Below are 25,705 nucleotides of genomic sequence, written 5' to 3' on the forward strand. Positions count from 1 at the left end.
CATGTAAAGTACCGCTAGAAGAGGGTAGAGGCAGGAAAGTCATCTATTAATTGCAACTCTTCAATTGCAAAACAGTCGCGTTGTTCCCATTTCACCAGGCTGTCTGTCTTCTTTCCTCCCTCCCAACCCCAAAACCCAGCTCTCCAGGTGACAGACAACAGATGGACCAGTAACAAACAAGAGTGTTTGCCCAGTAAGTAATTTTAGCAAAGAGAGACTGTCTTGGGTTGTTTGTATGTTTTTTCTTGAGCATTGCCAGCATAACACGGAGTTAGACAAAACTGCTTCAGATCCTTCAGCCACCAAAGACCATTCTATGACCATTCTATGTGAATTTACATATATATAAATAACAGATGCAAAGGAAATGAAGAAACGTAAGTTAAATTAAGAGACCTGTTCTCATACAGATCTCCAACAATGCCCCAAAATGTGTACTAACCTGCTGTGGTTTACTGGACAGGTGACTCACCTGCTGTTCCAGGCTCCTTCTGAAATGGATGAGAAAAAGAGTGATTTCTATAAAGGCTTCTGAAAGCCCTAACAGGACTTGTCTGAGGGTCACCCAAATTTTAGAGGTGCTAGTTGTTTATCCGAACCAACATCAACCCTTCCTTTCTAGCACAGGGCTGTTGATAAAGGCCTATGGAGTTTATGTAGGTTGTTCTGAGCCAGCTGGTATGGCAAGAACGTTTTTGCATCAATTAGAGAATGTTTTTTTTTCTTCATAAAAGTATTGTTCACTCAGGTGAGATAACTCAGCTTGACTAACCATGAATCCCCAGTGGTAAAGCTGGATGTCTGCTCAGTTTGTAAATGGGAAAGTGTGACAAAATCTATAGAACATGTGAAAAAACAGCCAAGCACTGAGAATCCGTAGATTGAAAGAAAATATCCATTCATTCAGTAACGCTGTTAGCTACTTTTTAAAAATCCATGAAATACAGAACCAGGTTTTTGAATGAAGTGTATTGTGTCAAAAAAATGAAGAGAGAAATAGAGACCAAGCACTGTTACTTTAAATTGGTTTTACTGTGTCTTTCAGGACAAATGAACAGGTGTAGATTCAAAATTCATCTGAAAAAAGGTGCATAAGTTGTAAGTATAGTTTGCACATTACTATGGAAATGCTTTATCTTCTTTCCTTTTATAAAGTGCGTTATGCCAGAACCCAAAGACCATGTACAGCCAAATTAAAAATTACAAAAGCTTCAAAATCCTATCCTGCATGTGTTAGGAAGCACACACCTGACTACGAAGGCCATGTTATAAAGGTAAGGCTGAGAAAATATGTCAAGTACATTAATGTGCATGAGCGAATCAGTAATTGCTACTTTAAAAATAACCTATAATCTTTACCACAAATTATGCCATTTTGGTAGATGTTTACCCTTGCTCTTCCATCCAGATATCTAATGGGATGATGCATCAACCAGTTTTAGTCATTATTATTGCATTTTGCTGGGGAGAAAGAAGTTAAATTAATCACAGTGATTGTTATTAGAATGAAATTCCAAACAAAACAAAATAATACACATGGGAAGCAGCCAAAATGAAAGCAAATTTACATTAAAATGTTCTTATTAAGCATTGTGTCACTCAGTAGATTAAAGAGCTTTTCAATAAAAGCCTGAACTTATTCACAGTTAACTCAATAACAACACATATTAAATTCAATAGGAATAGAATTTTCCCTTAAAAAATCCATACTATGAAATGAAATACACAATAGTTTTTAGGTAACAGAGTAAGTCACAGGATAACTGCCTATTACATCATGCCCACTGACAACATCACTGGGTTTTTTTGATGACTCCTTGAATGCAAAGACAGGCAACATGGATCTAGTTTAATGGAAAAATCACTTAATGGAAAACACCAAGATTAGGTGAACAAGAAAAAGCATTCCTGTGAAAACTAAGTTATAAACCCTATTTTTTTCAATATGTTGAAAACTTCATTTAGAGTTGATCACTTAATCCAGTTATTTAGCACACTGAGTGCCTTATAGTCATTGTGGACTTTGCCTATAAATCAAACAAAGCTTAAATATAAAAGCAACCTCCCAACACGAATGTACTGATAAAGAGGGAGGCCAAGAAAAGAAACAGGTCTAGCTCATCCAGTAGGCATATGTCACAAGGTTAAGCCATGTGACAATGAAACTTAATTACTGTATCTCCAAGCATCTTTATACTTAAATTACCTCATATAAATGAGGCACATTTCACAGTGCTTCTAATAATTAGCACTTACCAAGCACCTTTCAGAGGTGCTTCGCAAACACTAAATAAGGTCAGAAATCTCATCACTCTTTCATTAGAACACCCATAAATATGACAGGGAGAGCTTCCTCATCAATGCCATAGCAAGGACTGCAGGGCTCGACCCATTGACCTCCAAAAAGCAACATAAAGGAGGTGATGATGCATTGTATTCGCAATTGCCATTTTACAACAGCAGCAAGGAGATCAAACAACTTGTCAATGATCAACAAAGGAGTTGTAGCTGAATTAAGGATTCACAGCTTTGGGCTCTTTTTTTTTTGTTGTTGTTTTTTTTTAGAGATAAAAGGTATTTTCTTGTGGCACAAAGCCACCATCTGTGGTGAAGGGACTGCACTGCAGTCAGAGGGTTTAACAATTCTGCCCTATAAGCAACAATAGTCAAATTTAGTGCTTGCTCTGTGCTTATACCAGTACATTTTTAATTGCTTCTTGACACAAATTGTTTTGAACATTGACTGTTATTTAATATTGAATGAGAAAAGACAGAGGGGATGAGTATGACACAAAGTACTCTGGATGGATTTTTCTTTTTCCCTATCTCTGATGCAAAGAATGTCACAACTTGGTATCCTTGGAGTTATCATCTCAGAAAAGGGATATTTTCACACACTACATAATGGCATTATTGGGGTTGTGATGTCCTTTCCACAGCCCCTGGGAATGATACAAAAATATTGTTATAGCTCTCTGAGACATCTATAGAAAATGAATATTTACTCAGAAAACTCCACAGTTGTGGAGTAATTCTGTTTCTAGTGTATTCTTTTTCCTCTACAAGAGGTAGGCCTTTGTTGAGAGCTCTTGAAGTATAACGATTATAAGTGAGATCCACAAAGAAATCCAAGTGTGTTCTTGAAGATATTGGGACCTCTCCACAGCTTCTACGTGTCCCAGCCCTGGCTGCCACATGTCATCCCCTTCTATAAATAGGCATTACATTTTGCTGAGGAAGGTCAAAACGTGTGAGGGGTGTAAATACTGCAGCAGTCATCGTTAAGTCACGCATTGATTTATTCTTGGAAACCGAGGAGTTGTGGAAGCGAGGGTGCATTACAGAGCTGCAAGTCCCACATTCCTCAACAGAGAACTACAGTAAAACTTTGGAAATTGCAGTCACTGCATTAGCAGGAAGAAACGTCTCAGGTTCACTGAGAGAACACGTGCCGTTGTCTCAGCTCCACTCTCCCATGTGTTTTGTACCCTGAGGACTCTCTTCCTTCCACCTTCACTCCTTACCTACTGCATAAAAATCAAGACTGCACATCTCAGAGTCTCCACAGGGACTGTTAGTACACAGGATATTTGAAAGAATTATTAGACAGGTCAGCTTTCTCCAGTTTGGCCCCTCTATAGATGTCATCTCAGTTACTAGAATAGGCTCTGTGATAAAAATACTTTAGCTTCTATTCATTTTTGTGGGCCAATAAAAATAATTATTAAAAAAACCCATAGATAATTGTGTTTGCTTTGTGCAATCAAAATTACCTAACTTTACTGTATTTTAGAAATGGAAAGTCTGTATAATCCAACCAATTTAAGTACACAATATCTGTCTTACTACTCAGATACAAAGATATTTTAATATTTGAAGTTGAAGAACAAATCTAAGCTTCACAATTCTAAGGTTACCCAGTAACTACTGGAAAAGGCTTAATATTGGTTTCAGCAAGAAAAAATAACTCTATATGGGTGTAAAATACTTTCAAACAGTAACATGGCTCAAGAATACTTTTTTGAATTTTTTGGATGATGGCCACCAAATGTTTGACACTGAATTTATTAAGAACTTAAAGATAAATACAGAATATATGTTTTGTTTCTATTCCATTCCTAGGAGAATATGGTTTTAAATAGCATCTCCATTTAAAGAAGAAGCAGTAAGGAACAGATGAATGCTATACTGTGCTTCTCATCGCCGAAGTTCTTCTTTTGTTTAAAACAGCTGGATCATTGACTCTCTTGATTTTCCAACTCCAACCCACTTAACTAGGGAGGAAAAAAACCAAACACATCCATGAGATCAATTACTGAGCGTAAATATTACAAACAATGAACTGGAATAATTTTTTATCTTATTATGCTTCACTAGAAACTGGCTGAAACACAATGCTAGAAAGTTTTATTGTCAAAAACTTTAGTCCTGCTGCATTACCAGACTAGAAGTGAAATATATGGAAGTTTGAAAGCATGAAATAATTACACCACAAACACAAAGCACTGCAGATGGAAGGCCTAACAGAAGGTCAAGCACATGTGCTGAAGGTTTAGCTGTCACCATCTTGTGTGACAGGGATCTAGCTCAATCGCTGTCCAGAGGAAGCAGGAGTTCTGCCAGACAGTGAACTTTTCTTGATGAGGACCCCAGGTACAGTGATGCACACATGCTATGATATTGTTAAATGTAAGGTTGCAATTAAAAACATTATCCAGTGTAAGCAGCCACCCCAAATACCTAATTGTTCCACTACAATTTTTATTGCCCAAGTATACTATAGGACTGAGTGTAGACAGGGCTCTTTTAGCCAGACCCACCAAGGCACCTTCCCTTCACACTGAGAACTTCAGAAAGAAAATAAGGAGAGCTTCATTTACATATGCCATCACTCACATATATGTCCATGACCACACACAGGCCACCCACTGAGTTTCAGGTTCTGCTGTCAGAGGCTTCCTAATCCCTGAACAATACCGGACTTGCCACAGTTGCAATCAGCTCACACTCCCCAAATGTGACATTTGAGGTCCTTTATGGAAAACAAAAGCACACACGCTAGCTTTCTAAGTTTGCTACTGTGGAAATTCCCTTCGAAACTCCACCATTCACACCATACCTATTATCTTGCCACCTCTAGAGCTCTAGCAATTAGTCTTGGAAAAAAAAAAAAAAAAATGGATGGTTTAACCTTTGGAGATTGACTGTGTTAAGATTATAATTTTTCCAAAGTGGCAGAATTGGGCTAAACAATCTTATATTCCTTGTGCAACACATCTCCTTATATGGAGAAGTATGAAAGCGAGAAAAAAGGAAAAAAAGAGAAGTCCATGTTCAAACAGCAATGCAGGGCAGGAAGTGAAAGGAAGAGATCAGCAAAGGGAGGACATTAGACTAATGATGCACTGAAGCATGGTGCAGAGATCCCAAAGCTTTCACTGACAAAAGGCAGCAGCTTGCCAAGAACAATACACATTTTATCTTTCCTTTGGTTAAATCCTTGTCAGCAGCAGCTTGGGGCCCTCTGAAATGCTGTGGAGCTGCCCACAGAACACCGGCCTTTGCTGCTTCTCGGCAAGCTGTCATGCACCATCACCAGCCCAACCACAGCTGCCTCCACTGCTGCCTACCCAAACCAAGGCACTCCCTGACTGATGGACTGAGCACTCCTCCATAGCTGTTCCTCTTTGCTGTGGCATCCTCATGTGTACATTTACAGAAAGATTTACCTGGGACTCCAACATGGTTCTCCACGCATCGGATGTAATTCTGGGCCTTGGGTGGCAGGTCCTCCCATTTTCGTGCACCGGTTGTGTCAGTTTTCCACCCAGGCATTGTTTCATACTCTACTTCCACCTTCTGTAGGATCTCCTGATTAGCTGTGGGAGAACAATTTTTAATCACAGTTCATTTTAGCTGCTCCACCCTGGAAGAACACACTTACGGTTCTTGACCAAAGTATTTTGCCAACATTTATAACGTGATAAGAAAAATCAGTATTCCTACTGGTTGGGGTATTCATTCATTCTTTATTTGGATTAAGTTCTGTTACTTCAGAAGGTAACTCTGATTGAAGAGGATCCAAGAATCCAGTTTCCTTTTCTAAAAACTGTAGGATGCTCTTGTATGTTGCCAGAAGACTACAGTATTTTTGAGGAAACAAACTGGAGCCTGCAGTAGTTCCACTTTTTGTTTAAGATTTGCACATAATAAAATAGAAGTTCTCCTGTAGACAAGGCACTCAAATATTTTTATCTTTACAGAACAGGGCTAAATTGGGCTTGCTAAAAACTTAAATGTCTGCAAGCTTTTCCTCACTGAACTCTCACTGTGCCCACGGCCAGGAGCTATTATACCATCTCAACAGAACAAACTCCTCACCTGGCGCAGACTGTTACAGAGAGCTTGAAAACATAATTAATGTAAGAAAATTACATATCACTACTTCTTAAAAGTTTTAACATTAATAAAAATATATATTGTCTTTCAATACGATTAACCACAATGATGTTGCTGTTAATTATAGTTACATGATGGTAACCCATAAGCAGTTTTATTCTGCTTGTATCCATCTCATTTCTGCACAGCTTGAGCACTGCTTTCGTTTTTACTTCATTAAAGACTATTGCTAATCATACACAGTCACTGACTTGACTCTTACTGATTTTCATATCCCTGGCATTGCCAGATAAACTCACCCAAATCTAATGGGACAAGATATAGAGGCCATAACACGATTTCATTTGCTTTGAACTTATTGTGATTGTACATAGAGGTACAAGGTGAATAGAAAATGCTAATGTACTGATACAGTAGTGTTTGTATTGACACTACAGTCCTACAAGTATCTACAGAAGGTCTGGTGAAAAAGAAATCAAGCCTGATTTTAAAAAGCAGACTTGCCCAACAGATATGACAAAACAGGCAGGAAAGAGAGAAATATTTAGTGACATACCTGGAAAATATGGAATTCTTTTTCCACCCAATTTGTAAGCAACACCAATTTTAATTTCATCAAGGACATCGAGAATATCCAGTTTTGTCAATGCCAAACTGTACAGAAAAACATTGTTTAGAATTACACACATGATGACTCTCCTCTTTAATACTTTCTAACTGTTTGTTTTTCCCCTTTCTAGTTTTGTATTCACAAATTCAGCTCAGACAACCCAGCAAGCAGAAATACACAAATATATCAAATAATGAGCATTGTTAATTGAATTCACGCCTCTTGGATGAACGCATGACTGAGTTACTAAGACACATTTAGTTCTAAATGCTTGGCTGCTCATACAGGTGCACGGTGTTCAGTTCAGCACATTAAAATGCAAACTGAGTATGTAAGATGGCACTTACAGGACTTGGTTTGGGTGTGTATGATGTCACTTTACATCACATTTAGTGATTATTTCTGTTACTCTTACTGATTAACAACAACTATAAGACAGACTTATTTACTAAATTACAACTTAAATAAAAAACTTCACAAGCATAACCTGGCTACTAAAATCACATATACAGTCCAGCAGGAAGGATCCCAGCCCGACTTTCAGTGCCTGGGCTGTGCTACCAGGGCTGTCATTTTAATGAACCTTTTTCCTCTTGTGAATGAACACACTGGAACACAAAAACAGAGCCTGGACACCATATTATTCACTGATCATAATCAAACCGCATTTTAAAACTAGTCAGATTCTTTAAAAACAATATGCCAGACATTGCTTGGTAAAAAGAAGAGTAGCTAAAGATTTAGACAGGTACGTGCATAACAGCCCATGCTGTATGTGCTCAGTAAGTATACGATGAACACGATGATTAAATGAAAAGACCTATTGGGAAAGAAGCAGCACAGAGCCAGTTCTTCAACCCTTTTGAAGTTTTTGTGTGTTAACCATCATAGTTACTAGAGATGACATAGTTTTGTCGATAGAAGTGCAGTAATTGTATAGAACTGAAATGGAAGGAAACATAGTGCCTTCCTAATACTATTTCCACACGAACTAGAGCTGTGTAAGTTAAAGCAAAATATCAATCCAAGTTAAATATTTTAAAACCCTTCTGATAAATTAATGGACAAAGATCATGGTTCCTTCGTAACATTAGAAGCATAAACAATATTATGTTAAGTCAGTTTATAAGATATTGAAATGCCCAGGGTCATGTGTTTGCATATCTGAACAAGTTTGCCTGAATGTATTAATAAGTCCACACTTTATATGAACAAAACTGTAATGAAACTTTTGCAATTTTTGCTGAAAATACACATTAGTAATTAGTTATGAATTAATAGCTTGTGATAGTTACTAGCATTTTAGGACTAGACATAAGCCAGCTTGATGGCATTACGCTCTTGAACAGTTCCTTTAAACAGCCACTTTCCATTAAAATGTCAATTTAATACATATTTTCAACTATAAAATAATTTATCAACCAAGTAAGTTGCTCAGTTCCAATGAAAATAAAACTCAGCCCATTAATAGCAGCATTTATAATACAATATTAGACTACATCTTTGTAAATAAATGAACCTGTCAGGACTGGAACGAGAGCTGAGCCAGTTGCTGTAATTTGGTGTCATGCCACTTATTTCACTTAGAGAGGTAGTGGTCCCAAATGATGTAGATCTGGGCTTACAAGTATGATCTACCAGACTCAACCAAAGCTCAAAACCAGCAGGTTTTAGATCATGACATAAGACAGTATGAAAGCACTGGATCAAGAACACTAGAGCAAGCTGTTAGAAAACTGATATATTAATCCAATCTACATTGGCCATCTGATGTAAGCAAAATGAAAACATAGATATAAAAATCCACTGTTACAGTGTAAAAATCACTTGATTTGAAAAAAAGTCAAAGGATAGATTAGATTATTATTAGCATTACGACACTTCTCAGTTGCCCATCGTGAATTATTTTATTGCTTAAAATGTAACACTTTACTGGACTTATATTAATGTTACCTACATATTTATTCTGCGAAGCACAAAATTATCACTTCCAAATGTAGCGCAAAATCTGTGATGCTTACGCAGTGAATCCGTTGATCATATGAGCATATTTCAAAATGACAAGATCTAACCAGCCACAGCGTCTCTTTCTGCCTGTAGTTACTCCCCATTCGTGGCCACGGGACTGTAAAAGATCTCCGATTTCCTAAAAGAAGGCAGAAAGAATGCTGATGGTATTTTGCTAAAAAATAGCAGGAAAACTAAACCTACACAAATACAGACAAATAGCAAGACAAATATAGTTCTTCAATTCCAAGATTTTTTTTTTTAGGAAGAAAAAGAATAATTAAATTTTATTAGGAGGGGGCTAAGGTGAAGAATTAAGTCCCTCATACACAAGATTTTTGTATTTCAATCACTAGCATTTCCAAAATACTTATTTAATATGACTATTTCATGTTCCAAGAAGACTCTTTTCTTCCCTCTTCATCTGATAGGAAGATTTCCTTGAAAATTTAGCCCAGTTTACAATTTTGTTTGTGTCTACTTTCTTCATCTACTCTTCCGGCATCTATTTTTTTTTGACGGGGGGGTAAGACTGTAAACGCTTGGGACAAGATCAGTGCTTGTGCAATGTCTTGGTCAGACTCCTTGACCATGCCCAGGGCTCCCAGGTTCTCCCACCATATGAGACTGCCGACTCTTCCCTTCTGGCAGTGTTTATAATGTGTTAAAAATGAAGGAGAAAAACTTTACACTCATGATTCATAAAACTAAAGGACATCACTGATCTATTTGAGCCATTAGAGAATGGGTTTTAGTGACTAAAACCTGAAATTAGATTCAGATCACTGACCTGGAGATTGCTGTGTGCACAGCTCAATCAATACCCTGAGCTTTCTAGTTTCTTGATAATGAAAATACAATAGACAGTTTAAAAGAATCAAAATCTTTCCCCTTCTTTTTATTGATCAATTTGTGCATGACTGGCTGACATACACACCACATTTATTCTATAAGTGACACGGAACACAGGCTGTTAAGCACCGAAGTTGTATCTTGTAATTTAAACTTTCCTGCAATGCACTTACTGTTCCAGTCTACAACAAACTCTTGCCACTGAAATGCACCTACAATGTTACATAAAATGATGAAATCTGTTTTCACATCATTCATTACAACAGAACTATGGTCACTGTCATATGACAACATCATCACACTCTGCTTCTCTCTTCTGAAGAAAAATACGTGAAGTTTCCAATGTAGTTCTATGCTCTCCATGTCACTGCTTGGCATTATTACTATGGTGCTTATTTATTGTTTGTATACCCTTACCCCATTCTATTGACCTTATTTTTTGGCAACTGTAGATATCACATTTTGTAACATAAAACCTACATTAATCTGCTCAGTAGGGAAGGCTCCAATTCCCACCCGAGTAGTATAAGCCTTCACCACACCATACACATCACCGACGTGCTGGGGAGGAACACCAAGCCCGGTGCACACACCACCTATGGTGCAGTTTGACGAAGTCACGAAAGGATACGTGCCTGCCAGAAAAAACACAACAGCACAACCCTGTTTCAGCAAGACAACAAAGACCAGTTTTCCTTTATGAGCTGAAAGGAGATTTTCAACTAAACTGAAAGAGGAGCCAAAGAGCAGGGCAAATTCTTCCTACTACACATCCTCATTTTACTTTTAAGAGAACAAATTAAGCTGTTTTTCCCCAAATTGCTTCCTCCTGAACTGAATAATATGTATTTACATTTCTAAAGCTCCACAGAAATCCACCCAAAATGAAGGATTTTTTTTCCACTCAAATAGCTGATATCCTAGCAATTTCTATAAGCATATTATTAGTGAGCAAGACAAATAAGAAAACATACTACTTATACTTAGAGGTATCAAGTATGTTCAATCTGTTCCAACACGTAAGCTCTTCTGCCTTCATCCTTTGCAACTTTCACTGAGGATTGCCCACAAGGGGGAAATTTAGAAGAATCGCAATCTGACTCACAGCAGGCACTGGATCTATTACAGCAGGGGTGTCAAACTCATTTTCACTAGGGGCCACATCAGCCTCATGGTTGCCTTCAAAGGGCTAATGTAATTTTAGGACTGTATTACTGTAACTACTGATCTGGCCTCCAGTGAAAATGAGTTTGACACCCCTGCATTACAGGATGCTGCTCCTCTGTAAAGCTTTTTCCACTATCCTGTGTATCCCAAAAAGTATTTCTGCAGCGTCCATGGACAGCCTGGTGTAAAGGTCACAGTCTGATATTCCCAGTGCTCCACATGAGCAGCTCTGAGTATCTGCAGCACATTTTCCAAGTCTTAAGAAGTTATTCATGGTCTCTACACTGTGACTCTGGATTGGAGCATCTCTCCAGTTCTTCATTTCATCTTCATGGAGACCTCAGTGGTTTAATTAGACTTTTGGTAAGAGAGCAGAGGTCAGCTGAGGAGGTTTGGACTTACAGGTTATCTGCATCAGCTTAATCCTCTCTCCCCTGCAGAGGAATTATCAGAGCAGCACTGCAATGGCTGCCTGGAACGTACAGCAATGAGCACACACATTTAGAAGTAATAAAGACAAGAATATCTGGAGTGAAATTTTAACTCCACTGGAATAAGCTTCAGTAAAAAAAAAAAAAAAAAAAAAAATAAAAAGAATCAATATTTAAACGCTAAGCACTTAATCCTGTTAATGATACAATCTCTGGTTTACTGCGTTTTACATTTGGGAGATCTGTTCCTATTAAAGGCTATTTTTTTCCTCTATTTTCCTGCTGTTTGCAAAGCTGATAATAAACACAAATCAAAATAAAACTCTCTCTTAGGAGTTAAATTGAGTTTTGAATTTAACTTACCAAAGTCAATATCAAGTAATGCTGCATTGGCTCCTTCAACAAGAATCTTCTTCGGGGAGCCATGAAGAGCTTCATACATAAAATACACTCCATCACGAACCATGGGTCTTATTTTTTCAGCATATCCCTGCAAATTTGAGCAGAAATGTGAGGCTCCCCTGACAACAGCTGGAAGTGGGGAACACTGTGTTCACTTTTGAAACATACAGATAGGCTTAACACATCATCCTTAATAACTGTGTTTTACCTGAAAAACACAACCATTAGCTTATATTCTATTGGAAACAAATTATGTATTGAACTACTCACATTAAAAAAAAACATTATTTGTTATGGTATTAGAATGCTGTAATTTCTGTACCATTTCTGTTCACAGAAATGCTGTGTACCTACCTCATTCTGTTGCTACAGTCTCTATATAGTGTGTCTGTAGTCTCGACACATGGAGAGCGGGACTTAGAAACAGAGGGAGCTCCAAAATTTTAAAAAAAGAATATATATCTCACTACTCACAAATATTAAAAAATGTTTTTAGAGGAAGGGTGTCTGCTCTGAACAAGTGACAAAACTTGAGAAAGGTAGGAGCATCCGCTTTCCTTACATATTCATGAAAGACAATGTTTTAGCAGTGGCTCTTCTGCATTTATTTATAAAAAGACATTATTCTTGTAATACCAGGACCTTGAAATGCAGCTTTCACAAACAATTCTTCAGCAAGCCTGGAAGTCTCTCAGACAGACTGGATCAGTCATGGCTGGAGAAGCTAACTGCGAGTGTCACCCTGTGTTCTCTTGGCTACTAACACAACCCTTAGTTTATGTCAAAAAAGCAAAATATTATAGAAGAAATTCATCATAAACAAAATTGATTTTAATGGCCACAATAAGAGAACATTCTATTAAAAGGCATAGCTAATGCTTCTGAAAAGGTTTTATAATAACAAAGATATGCATTTTTCATTTAAACTAATTAACTGGGTTAATAAGTAGCAGTTCTGCTAAACTACATTTTTACTTTAATTAAAATGAATATTATTCTTCTATACTTTCCCTGAAACTGAATAAGTATTAAAAGTGTTGAATCCTTACCTTTAGCTTTTTCAATTGCCCTTCTATATCTATTTCCAATGAGGGAAACATTGACTTGTACTGTTGTGCCAGATTTTTAAATCTGTAAAATATTGAAGTCATATCTATGAAGAACACTCTTTGAGCTTCATAGAACCTTTGGCAAGAACTCAGGTTATATTATACACAGTATATACTAAGAGCTACAGGGAGAAAACACCCAGAACTCAGCCAGTGCGTTTCCCAGTTTACAAAATTACATTCTAAATGATGAGAAACTGAAGTACAGGAAAGAAACACACACGTTCTTTCCAGTTTTCTTCTCCTTCTAGACAACTTATATACAAAATTCAGACACATATTTAAAAACATCTCCTTAAAAGCAAATCTGGCAGCCAAAATGTATCACTCTTTCACATAGTATTTAGAAATGAAAATAGTTGTACCTTGAAGAAAATTCATCAAAGTCAGAAAGGAGGTCACAAATTCGAAGGCCTGTTCGTGCAGCTTTGGAAGAATATGTTGGTCCAATCCCCTTCTTTGTTGTGCCAATACTTTTTAAAAGAAACCCCGCAAACATGTATAAATATATGAAAATAGGTTTTATTCTAGGTAATTTTGTTAATGCTCTTCAATATACCATTTACTGGGTACAAGATCTGAGGCAAAATAAAGACTAGAGTTCTATAATAATAAATATACAACAACTTTCATGCTTCAGTGGATTTGCCTATATGTTGCTGATATGCATGCTATGCCGTAAAGCATTGAGCCTTGAGTTGTAGCACTGTCTGGTTGTAAGTGACAACCAGTTCTGTGAGTGATCAAACTGCTTTCCTATGGCTTCGGCATTATTCATACCACCTGTCCCTATGAATTGTTGCTGCAGCCTTTACCTTGATGAGAATAAAAAAAATTGAAGGTATTTCCCTACCTGCATGCCTATTTCCATGAGTATTTTAGAAATACAGTAATTCTGAGATCTCTATTTGTATGGTAGGTTCGGCTGAAATTGTTCAATGGGTTCAAAAACTAACACAGAAAAGCAGTGTTCACATAAACCTTTGCTCTTTCAATAAACCAGAATAATGAAGTACGAATAGTTACATACTGTACTAAAGTACAAGATTAAAACAGAAACTACTATCCCCATGAAGTGTAAGTGAATAAACAATAAATGACTACAAGTGTGGAACCCAATCATGCCAACTCTTCAGACCTGACTCAAAAGAGCATCACTAGTCTGATGTCAAACTGGATTAGAAATATCACTGTAATGGAAACTAATTTTGAGGATTTGGTATGAATTTTAAAATGTCTCTATATGTTTCACAGAACTGGAAAATGGAAATATGCATGAATTCATACCCTGCCTTCCCAGTAATACCTCAGAGTTGGTTCACTAATGTAAGCAGGAGCAGAACAGAGCCACAGAATTAGTAACATCAAAGCTCTTTAGAGATACATTGCATTTCTGTTTCCCAAAATTACATCATTTTTTCAAATTAGCTTAATTGTTAATTAAATGAAGGTGCTAAAGATATTTACTTTTTTCCTTCTTGTGCTTGGCGTTGCACTTCCTGGAGCCCATCTACTGCCTGGTGAAAGTCAAACACTGCAATGGAAAATCAAATGGACATAGTGGAAGGAAAAAATATTCTTTAAATCACAGACATCTCTAATGTCATGACAAAGTGTCTTTGTTACCACTGATAGTGCACAGGCCTCCCTATGTGAAAACAGAGCAAGTTATTCCTTAAACATTGTGAAACACTCTTCAGCAATCCAAATTCCATTATTATGTTTCAGACACACAACATAAAGAAACCGTATTAGATCAAATACAGGAGTGCTCTGTGGAGTAATAATGTAGTTCAGCACCACGAGCTAAGCAATCATTTGTGAGATTTTTTCCCCAATCATCACTTACCTATATGTGCTCTATCTGATATAATCAGTCTTTTCTCCCAATCTTTTAAACCTGCCAGAAGACATAAGGAAAAGCACAATTTCAGCTGTGCTGATTGCTCAAACTTTTAGATTTGCTTTTAGTTTTCCTGTATCTGTCTTCTAGTTTATAGAACTTTTTGTTAAGAAGATTGTAGAAAAAATGGATAAAAATATATAATAAGTGAACAGCAAATATCAGCAATGCTTTTGTTTACAAACTTTTCTCATTTTTTTCCTTTTTCATTTTGGTATGGACAAAGACATTCAGCACTTCTTAATGCCAAAATGCTGTGGCTTACACACAATTCTTATTTTAAGGAACGATTTTTGTGTAACACTATACGGTAAATCACAAACTTAATTTGTGCCTCAGAAAATAGAGAATTTACATACATAGAATCATAAAACAATTCAAGATGTAAGGGACCTTAGAAGACCATCTGTGTCAAAGCAGAGTTCATACTTGGGCACAGAAAAGGCAACACAGAAACTCTGGTTAATCCATCTCAGTTTGAGGTCAAAGGGAGCTTTGCCACACATTTTAGGATTTTGTTTTCTAACATGGTATCAAATGCCATAAAACTTCCTGAAAACCCATGAAAAAAATGCCTTTAGAAAAATCTGTCTGAAGACTACAACACTATTCAACATTTTAAATACTGTTTTTCTCATTATTTAAAAATCCAGAATGTCATGGCACTGAGTATTTATGGTCAGAAATAAAGGCTTAAACAAACCCTCAACCTGGCTGGCACCATAAAGAAAGGTTAAAAATTACTCAATACAAACCTTTCTTTTCATTCTTTTCAGCTTCTTCAAACAGGCCTGGTAAATGTATAACGACTCCATTACCTTTGGGAACATAAATGATTTATTTTAAAGCAAGAAATTAAACACTCATTCGTAGGAAGCAAGGCATGAAAACACTTGGTCTGAAATTTTACTTAAAAAATAAGACTAAGTTGGCCACGTTTCTCATTAAGTGACCTTGAGAACTTTTGGGATAAATCACAGAATCACAGAATGTTAGGGATTGGAAGGGACCTCAAAAGATCATCTAGTCCAGTCCCCCTGCCAGAGCTGATTTTGAGTGTGCAGCTACAAGCCTGCTCAAATCAGAAAAAACAGGGCTTGCTTGTCTCAGAGACAGGTGGATTCTTGTCTTGGTCTGTCACAGACTTTGCACCATGACTTCAGCCTCAGTTCTCCGCTGGTAAAAGCATAAAGAAGTGTGTGGCCTTACAACACTGACAAGCCTGTGTGACAGTATTGAAGTTTTCTGCAATATTCATGTATTTGTTTTAAACTCAGCTCAAACTATGGTGTAACACATCAGCAATGCCTTCACCCTGCTTTTGAGCTACAGTATAGAATTGTGGAGGATTAGTGATGTAGTGGGCTGGAAACAGCTGCTGCTTCCTTCTTGGGAACATCAGAAATATCTGCAAGAGTCTGTCTCAGCCTAAATTTAGGATAACTTAAGTTATAGTCTTTAACTGACAAGGAAGTAAATTGAAAAGCAAGACAATACACTATGTTTAGCAGAGAGAGAAAAAAAATATGTGTTTCATGTATTTCAATCATCATTCAGAAATTATCAAATTGAACAAAACAAAATTCAAAAACTTACAAAAAAACAAAAACTTGCTTTTTTACTTTTTTCTGTCAGAAAGAATAAAAATTTCAGACAAATAAAAGGCTTAAATGTGCCTATCCCTATCACTAAAATGAGCTTAATGTTCAGTAAGGAGTGCATGCTTTTTATGCTGCCATCTGCACTGAATATCTTTAGAGTGAAATATAACATCACCTGAAAGAGCTGGTAATATGAACAAAAAGAAGACTGATGATAACCTGAAAACATGATAGAAAGAGTGGGGTCTTGCTTTCAGTTTTCTAGTAGCAGAAACTAAACTGACACTGAAAGCAGAATAACTCTTCATGTTAAAGCAGCAATGAAATAAAAGTCAAACAGCTGAACCTAAAGCAAATCCAAGACAGTCATTTATATGTTTTAATTTGCTTGCTGCTATAAAATATGGTTGCAGCTACCCACCACATAATGCTGTTTTATTGAATAAGTTCCAAAATTATCTTACCAATAAATGAAATTGCCTTTGGATTAATGATGCCACTAGGAAATAGGTGAAAATCATATTCTTTCCCATCGACAACCACGGTATGGCCTGCATTATTTCCACCCTGCAATAGAAAGAAACACCACAAGATTAACGGCCTTATACCACCAATCTCAATCCTCAGCAGATGATTTGCCAAGATCATCTTTTTTTATTTACACATTCGTGTCTTAGGTCATTGCCTTCTCCACCCTACAGTTTCTTGAGCTGCTGTAAGCTTGTAAAAGGGGCAGAAAGATACTACAGAGTCAAGGCAGAACTGGGGCAGCGCAAGAATAAACGGAGGAGTCCTGGCAGAAGATTGAAGAGAACTGAAGATCTCTGGGAACAAAACTGGATTGAAGTGCCACCCATGGAGTCCCATCTCTGACATACCTACACAAGTCCATCCTTTTTGGGCATCATCTGTGCATGGCCATTTCTTCAGGCTTAAGCCTACAACGCCCAATATCTCCCCTTGAACAGAAGCTCCTCTCACCTGCCCACCCACAACCAGTCCCTGCATCTTTAGGGGTACCAGATGGAAGGTCTGTACAGAGTTGGGAGCATGTCTGGTCTTTGCGGCTTCACAGAATCTCCCTGTCAAGGCATTACCTCCTCAGTTAAGACCACCACCATTTTATGGAGTCTGCTACTACTCAAACCTTATCTGACCATCTACCAGACCTGAGAATGGGGGCTGGTATTTTCCTCAAGAAACTGATTTTATTGCAAACAGCTTTAAAAGAAAGTGATGAGACAACACACAAACTTGGGAAGAGGTAAATCAAGGTTATGAGTTGATTTCAACAGAAACACTAAAAAGTTTTAAAAATTAAAGGTCCAGTTTTCTTAACAGGCTTAATGTTTGTTGCTGTTCTGCCATAATTTAACTCTTTTGCTTTACTACTTGTCTGATATGGTGCTACAGGCCTGCCATTTTCCAAAACAATTATAAATCTTTGCGGATTTCATATGAGGTCTGAATGACATAGAAGTATCTTGAATGAGGGCATCTGCTGGAAGGTGAACTGAGACTTGTCACTGATAATTTGCAAATAATGAAGAACGTTGGCTGAATGAGTGGAGATGTTGTATGAAGACTCTGAGAAAGGACAGTCATTTATAAAAATTAATAATATAACACAGGTCTTTCCAGAGTTTCATTTACTCATTTGTCTATATGTTTGCATGTAATATACAGGAAAACAGCAACTGGAATTTCTTTCAAAGTGGGAATACATGCTGAAACACAACATTAAGAAAATAAAAGCTACAGTATATATAAAAAAAAGAAAATCTAAGCTTTTTTAAGCAGTGGGATGGAGAAAAACATTAAAAATATGCCTTTAAATATAACAATAGTAATTCTCACATTTTTGGAGATGTGAACTCAACAATGAAGTTTAAACAGATAACCTGCTAAGGAGAGCTGAGTAGGAGTTGTAACAGAAAAACTGGAGCACACACAAATTTCATCTGATTTAGCGAACTGCTGGATGGCTCATCCTTGGGCTATGAAGGACTCGCAAGTGTCTTGATAATGCAGAGTTATTACTTGTCTAGACAATCCTGAAGAAAACAGGACCATCCCTGGGTATTTAACTTGCCTCCCAGATACAATAAGCCAGTTGTAGGAACCTGGATCTAGTTAAAGGTACTGAACTACCTAGCAGGCTAATAAATCATGCAGAGGACTCCTTCACATGATATTTAAGAGGTCTGAGACTGGATGGATTGCACTGGTTGAAACACTAGTTTATTTTAGTATAGTGGTCTCAGGCTTAAGAAAGAGACTAATAATTTCTGAGACAATCAACTTTGCTTTCCTGCTTGCCTGTAGGCAACGGCAAGACAAATGTTAAGAGAATGAATTCCATCTTTTAACACTGATTTAATCTCTACTAAAACAACTTTCAGATTTCCTGAGAAAATGGGGAACCAGGCTCCTTCAAAAGTATTTGTTGTCACTAATACCATAGTTACATTCCACTTTTCTTAATCTACATGAACAAATGAAACCAGGCTTTAGGACTCACAATCTGAGATAACAGCACTCCCAAATTATAGTCAGAAGCGTTTTCTGGTATCCAAAATTTTAGAGGGTGGGATATACCAATATGAGAATTTTTATGAAAGATAGTTTATGGTTTTGGAATTTTTCCTGAACCACTGATACCCAGACAAATGCTGGTTTTCTCTTTAGCAAATGCTTAAAAAGGGATTTAGTCAACTAGCTGTGAAAGCTGGCATACAAAGAAGAAAATGCTGAAGTGCAGAAACATCAGCAAATACGATATATCCTTTAATTGTCAAAATATCTGAATCCACTTTCAGTCCCTCTGGATAGACAATATAAACCAAGAATCCAGTGACAAACCTTCTAAAACAGCACTTTTCTAAATATAAATCTAGTGTTGACAGCTCTGGAACTTTTTTTGTGCACTGCTCACGTTGGTCTGCATTTCCTAAACAAGTGTCTTCCAAGTATATTTTCCGGCTCAGTTAATTACATTTTTACAAATACAATTGAAGTGGTAGCAGAGCACTAAATTGCCCATCGCACAAGATCTAACTTGCAAAACATATTGCTGGTCCAATGAGATACTTTCAATTTATTATCTGGTCATTTCAGTAATTTCTCATGTTCAGTTTCATAGATATTCTATTAATAACGGCATACTGGCAGTCAAATAGCCCAGATATTAAAGATGTCTACTCCTTTTCTAATTTTACTTGAGTTCTAAGAGTCCATATAGGGTCTATATGAACCATTTACTTTGCTAATCAAGTATAAAAGCTTCTGTGGGCTTAATCTGGAGATTACACAATTGAGGGTGCAGAGAAATATCCTGTACACCACAGCCATGTAAGAGCCCTCCTTTCCCCTCAAATGGTATCTCATTAAAGTGATGTCGAGCACTAACACACCTGGTGACAGTATTCTCTGGACCCTCAGGATGCTTCTACTTAGACCAAGAAATCTTTGGTCTCTCTGCTTGACACTGCACAATGAGCTTCCATTTAATATCCAGATCCAGCCCACAGAATCTCTGCTATGTATCACTGATCTCACATGAATTTGTCTTTCATCATTTGCAGTTTCCTAGGTCTTCAGAGACCATACCTGCCTTCTTTTGTGGTTCTTCAAAAACTTCTCTGACAAGAGTTATGCTCTTACTGATTAACGAATGATGCCACTTTGGCATCATCTGTATTGCAAAATGATAGTATGACCAGAAATAACAACTAGCATTCACTTGCCAAATCTGGAAAGCCTGGCCATTCCCACTAAACTCCTCCAGAATGGGAAGTTCTGTTCCCAAGAAGGAACCATTAGGTGATCTCCTGAAGCTCTGAAAGGCTAAGAGTGTAACTGGGATGGCAGCAGCACCTTGAACATCAGCAGCCAGTTCAATCTGAGACCTGCAGTGATCCCACCACGTTCAGCAGCACTTGTGTGCCTTCTGTAAAGCCACTTTAATCTCAAGTGACTCTATTAAAACCATAGAAAATGCAGAAAAACTACCAGGTACAGGTGTTTGGGGCTATCAGTTACAGCAAACTGCAGCAATGAAGTGTGACTTGAGACCTAGAAAGTATTAAGCATGCCAAAGACAACATGATTAGCACAGTAATAAAAAGACCTAAATATCATTTAGGAAACTCATCTCTAGAGAACACAGAAAATTCTTTTTGAGTGTGCAGCCACAGCTGCCGATCTCTGTATCAGTTATGTTAAAGATAAAGAGCGGAAAAATAATGCTTGTTTCTAACAGTATTTGGTGGATGTTAAAGTTCCCCACATTTAAATCAGGCACCAAGGAAAAAATAACTTCCACTTAAGTCATTCATAGCCTGCAGTGGAAAATTAGTATCCAGCCTCTTGGAAGTACCTACATTGCCTAACAAATCAGTTTTGATTATCTTTGAAAGTGCTAGAAGTTGAGACTCTATAACAGCATTCAATATGTATAATTTCAATATATTTTGCCTAAGGCATGCTTTATTACCTGCAGCACTGCAAGCTATACCTCCTTTCTTCTAAAATCCAGCAGACCATGAGCAACATGGTTTAAATTCAACAAGCTAAGATGCCTGTCATTCCTGGTTAGAAAACAAGTTAGTTAGTTAATGGAAATAGTTGCAACATGACGTTCTCAAGAGTTAAACAGCCGGAAACACATACTAGGCACTATTTTCAGAGCAGAGTTGTCCTATATGGTGAGGTTTTTTGTTTCTAGAGGTTTTTTTATTTTGTTTTGTTTTTTCCCCAATTACTTTCAAAGAATGCTTATGTTGGACACAAAAATGGGATTTTTTTCTTGAAAGATTTTAATCTATATTTTCAGACATCTAATAATTGAAGTGTTAAGTTGCATGCTGTCCCAGTACCAGAAGGAGCTAAAGGAACTTAAGCTGCCTCATAAAACATCCAAATTTTTTTTTCAAGTCCATTGTTTAAAAAGAAAATACTTTTCAAAGCTTTTCATGTGCTGACATATTTGTGATACTGGATTCTCCCACTGAAGTGAGGTACTTTGATTACTGTTCTAGAGCATGTGAACACGAGCACTGCCATCAATAAACTAAATTGAGAGGCTATTCCATTTTACCAGTGTTAGCAACTGTATGCTTGTATAAATACTACCTTTCAGGGAATTAATAATTATTATGAAGAGGTTGGTAGAGGATAACACATAGTCTTTATCTTGTTAGTAGAACTTAGACAAAAGATGAAGCAGCAAATCCACCTTCCAAAGTGCTCAGCCATTTCAAGGCTGATTTTTTTAAAATCATCGATTCTGTGCAGTTGAAACATCCCACGGTAGAAGCAGAATTTCTATTCAGAGCAGCAGTGAAGCTGTTCAGTACCTGCAGCAGGAACCCTATGAAACATGTTTGAATAGGAATGAAGCGTGTCCTGATGCTCAGAGGTGTTTCTGCCTGCTCTTGCCAGCCAGGCAGTGCAGGGTGCTGCCTTCTGCACATGTGGGAGGAACGTTTCCAGATACTCTGGTTTCTGCTGGTTAGCACATCCTTCATCTGCTCAGTGCTCCCCACAATGCCCCAAAACAACATGATTAACAAACCAGATTAATCTAAAAATCAGCAGGGCACATATGAAATGCCTTAGAACCTGATGATAGTTTTAAACTAGAAGATAAACACACAACAGGTATGTCTCTGATGTGCCCCACAGGGATCAGTCCTCACCCTCTTCTTGTTAGCAATGTTAATCAACACAATGAGGAAAAAAGAAATCAACTATTATTTGGGCGGTGTACCAGCAGCATGCAGCAGTCTGAGCTCCTTGGCCAATTGGTATAAACAGTGAACGTATAATTTTTCACAAGCAGGTCTAGAATAAACAAATTAGGAACAAAAGGACAGGTCAGACTTTGGATGGGAGGTGTCTATGCTAGGAAGCATGTGGAGGTTTTTGAACACAGCTTCAGTACCAGCTGATATGCCTAATACAAGCCTTGCATGTATAAATGGGAATATCAAGTAGGAGGAGATTGTATTACCTCTCCTCTCGGCCATGGTGCAACTGCTACTGGAATACTGTGTCCTTGGTACTCAGACAAGATTACAAGATGACCCTGTCTGGCATTATAATCTAAGAATTTATAATCTAGGAATTGTAATAGCAGTTACAAACCAGCAGTTTGGGAAGACCACATCTGAAAACAAATGCTATGATTCCTGTTCACCTCTTTTCATTCTAAGTGTCTCAGCTCTACAAATTGCACCCACGGACAAAGCAAAACATTTTCTGAAATTCAACTGCATCTGCAGGCCAAAAATCTCTCATCATACTATGAAACAGACTACAAAATACTTCAGTTTTCTTACCTGGATGGAGCAATTTTCTTTCTCCTAATTTACACCATTGCAAAAGAGTTTAGAACATCATTTGCTTTAAAAAAAATCCAACACACACATAAATGGAATGCATTAAATCCTTTGAACGCTCAGACCTTTGGACACAATGGCACAAAATCACCTGTGTATGAAAGCTTTCGTCAGATGACTGGGAGTGCTGTACATTCTGGTTGGGAGGTGCTGCCTTTGGTGTTTGTTATAGTTTCCTTTACTGCAAGTTTTTTCTTGCTAATTTTTCCAGTGAAACTGTTACCTGATAGCAACCCAACTCACCCCAACTCAGTTCCAGGGAGTGGATCACAACTTTTATGATTTTTTTTAACCCAAGCCATTGCAAAGAGAATAATCAGAAGTACACTTAGACCAGAACGACTGACAGAGCGGTGATTTTTAAAGCTACGGTGGTGACAAGGAGCTGGAGTGAGTTGCAAGTATTTATCTCCTGACACGAGTTATCAGCCAAATCTAGCTTGGCTTGCTCTTCTTCCCAAAGAATACGTTTGCAATAACAGTTTTGAGTAAGAACAACTCTGCACAGAACTGCTGTGTCCGATTCCTGCATCTGCTCAAGTGTGTTCCTGCTGTACCTCTTCTCACTGCCTCATAGAATGAACAAAAATCACAGGATCCCACCTTCCCCATTCAAATAGTGATCTCTTAAACTCCTGAATTCCCATGGAAGGAGACCTAAAGCCTAAGGAGCTAATTATAGTATTATTATAGACACAAACAATCGAGAGACGAACTGAGCAAAACTTTTGACCTTTAAAAGAAATATATAAAATAATTATAGTGCAAATATCCAAGCCTGAAGCTTACATCGTATTTTGCAGTAATAATGTAGTATTTTTCCTTTACTGCAAAGAAAAAGTGGCCCTAAATTATATTCATACCTTGGTCTTCCTAAGTATCTGAAAAACACAACTGGAAAACACAGGTCTAATTCAACTCAGGTTTAAATAGCAATCAGTGTAGGCAAACTAGACAGTTATAAACTCCAGGTATCTTCTCTCAAACAGAATTTAAAGTTTTGTCAGACCATGTAAAAACAATCTGCTACAACAGACCACTGCAAAAACACCACACGACTCCAGCAGAAGATGAAAATAACAAATTCAAGGTAAATTGATAGAAAAATGCTATAGTGGAAAAAGCATTCTGACTAATGTTAGCAGGATCCTAAAAGAAAGGAAATCAAACGTGAAAAACCTAGATGTGTCTGCTCATCTTCTGCCCTCTCTTCTGAAGAGATCCAGTCATGTCCCTGTAGGAAGTAATATGATCCAAGGATATGAACATAACTTTTCTTATATCTGTAAACAAGTAACAACAGCTAGTGAGTTACAACAGGAATGAAACAGAACAGATGTCATTTCAGCTTAATTTTCAGTTGCTTTCTTTTGATGCTTGTACAGGATAATAAATTTATCAGGCTTTATTACAGGGGATTGAAAATTAAGCTTGCTTTCTTATGGAGATTTGGAAACTTTAAACCTGACCTTCTCATACAGTATTTATAATCCTGGTGCTCCTGAGATGATCTCGCTGATGCCCAGAGGAGAGGCTAGTTTAAAATAGCAATGTCACCAAGTTGTTCTAAAGCCTAAAATGATACTGTGTAGCATGTAAGTATTGTATAAGCAAAATGAAAAGTAAAATTTTGATACAATATCCAACAAGTTAGAAATTGCAACAAAAAATTTCAATTTTGAAAGGGTGCAATTCTTTCTTGTAGCTAAGGAAACCAATGCCCACACTTAAAGAATCCTCTCTTGTGTTAAGCAGCAAAATATAAGCTAGTTTCTTTTCTGCAGTGAATCTTACAAACATTACTTAGAAAGTAATATGCCTGTATGAATGTACATGTGCATGCAACTGGGATTATCAACCTTCCCAAACATTAGAGAAATCAAAACCCACAGTCCTGCAGTCACTGCACACTCGTGACTCCAAGGTCATCAATCTCTGCACTGAAAATCGTCAAGCACTAAATCATTAGGAGATTAAAGTCTTTACATGATACTTTATCCTGTAGGGAGAAATTATACTGAATATCAGGGTTAGGTCTCACTGAAATGAGAATAACACAATCCATACACACAGAGAAAAACAGTAGCCAACGAGCCCCTGTAACTCCATGCAGTCATCACATAAAACTGTCCTAATTTAATCCCCGTTGCAAACAGTTCCAGCAGCCCATGATCAATAGGGACAGTCACAACAACGTGCGGCTGCTTTGCCCAGCCACGTCAGCAGCACAACAGGGGAACACAGGAAACATCCTGTCTCGCACCTAAACCACTGGAAAAAAACTTGTTCTCTGGCAGTTCTGCCACGTTTGATCTTTATTTTCCAATCACTTGCCCGCAGTATATTCCTTTGAATTCTTCAAAGTACTACTTCTAATATGTATATATATATATATGGTATTTACTTTGCATTCATGAAAACACTAGAACAAGGAAATAAGGCAACTGCCAATAATACACAACAATTACTTGTATGGTAAGTGTCGGGCATGTCCTTTACCCCTTCTTAGATTGTTCTGTCATATTGCAATGGTATCTCAAACCAACCATTGCTAAGCTTTTCCTGCTGGTTAGGCCCTCTCAATCTTATTTGTTAACACCCACTACATCAAGAAAACTAGAGACTCAACACCCTTGGGGTATAACTTGGTTAAATCTCTTCAGTCCAAATAACTGTGAACTACTCAACCATTAACAGCAAGTTTTTCTGGCACCTTTTTCAACTTGCTCAGGTTTTCTTCAACAATATTTTTTGTTCTGTCTGAAAAGATCAGATGAACCCTCTCTAAAACTAAAGCAGCTCTTAACTTTAAAGCATACTGAC

General features: G+C 37.4%; 1 protein-coding gene across 1 annotated transcript in view; it reads right to left on the bottom strand.

The window, feature by feature from the left end:
• Positions 1-1,013: 1,013 nt before the first annotated feature.
• The window catches only part of ADSS1 (adenylosuccinate synthase 1), a 29,980-nt gene continuing 5,288 nt past the window's right edge, over positions 1,014-25,705 (bottom strand). Inside the window, exons 2-13 of the mRNA XM_065063336.1 lie at positions 16,946-17,048; positions 15,636-15,698; positions 14,827-14,877; positions 14,445-14,511; positions 13,343-13,450; positions 12,918-12,999; positions 11,830-11,956; positions 10,349-10,503; positions 9,031-9,155; positions 6,956-7,053; positions 5,730-5,879; positions 1,014-4,274 (exon numbers count right to left, since the gene is read on the bottom strand). Of these exons, the coding sequence (XP_064919408.1) occupies positions 4,222-4,274; positions 5,730-5,879; positions 6,956-7,053; positions 9,031-9,155; positions 10,349-10,503; positions 11,830-11,956; positions 12,918-12,999; positions 13,343-13,450; positions 14,445-14,511; positions 14,827-14,877; positions 15,636-15,698; positions 16,946-17,048 (1,182 nt within the window). The 3' untranslated portion in view covers positions 1,014-4,221. The remainder of the gene's footprint in view (positions 4,275-5,729; positions 5,880-6,955; positions 7,054-9,030; positions 9,156-10,348; positions 10,504-11,829; positions 11,957-12,917; positions 13,000-13,342; positions 13,451-14,444; positions 14,512-14,826; positions 14,878-15,635; positions 15,699-16,945; positions 17,049-25,705) is intronic.

This window comes from Columba livia, chromosome 5 (assembly GCF_036013475.1).
Source record: "Columba livia isolate bColLiv1 breed racing homer chromosome 5, bColLiv1.pat.W.v2, whole genome shotgun sequence".
Lineage (NCBI taxonomy): Eukaryota > Metazoa > Chordata > Aves > Columbiformes > Columbidae > Columba > Columba livia.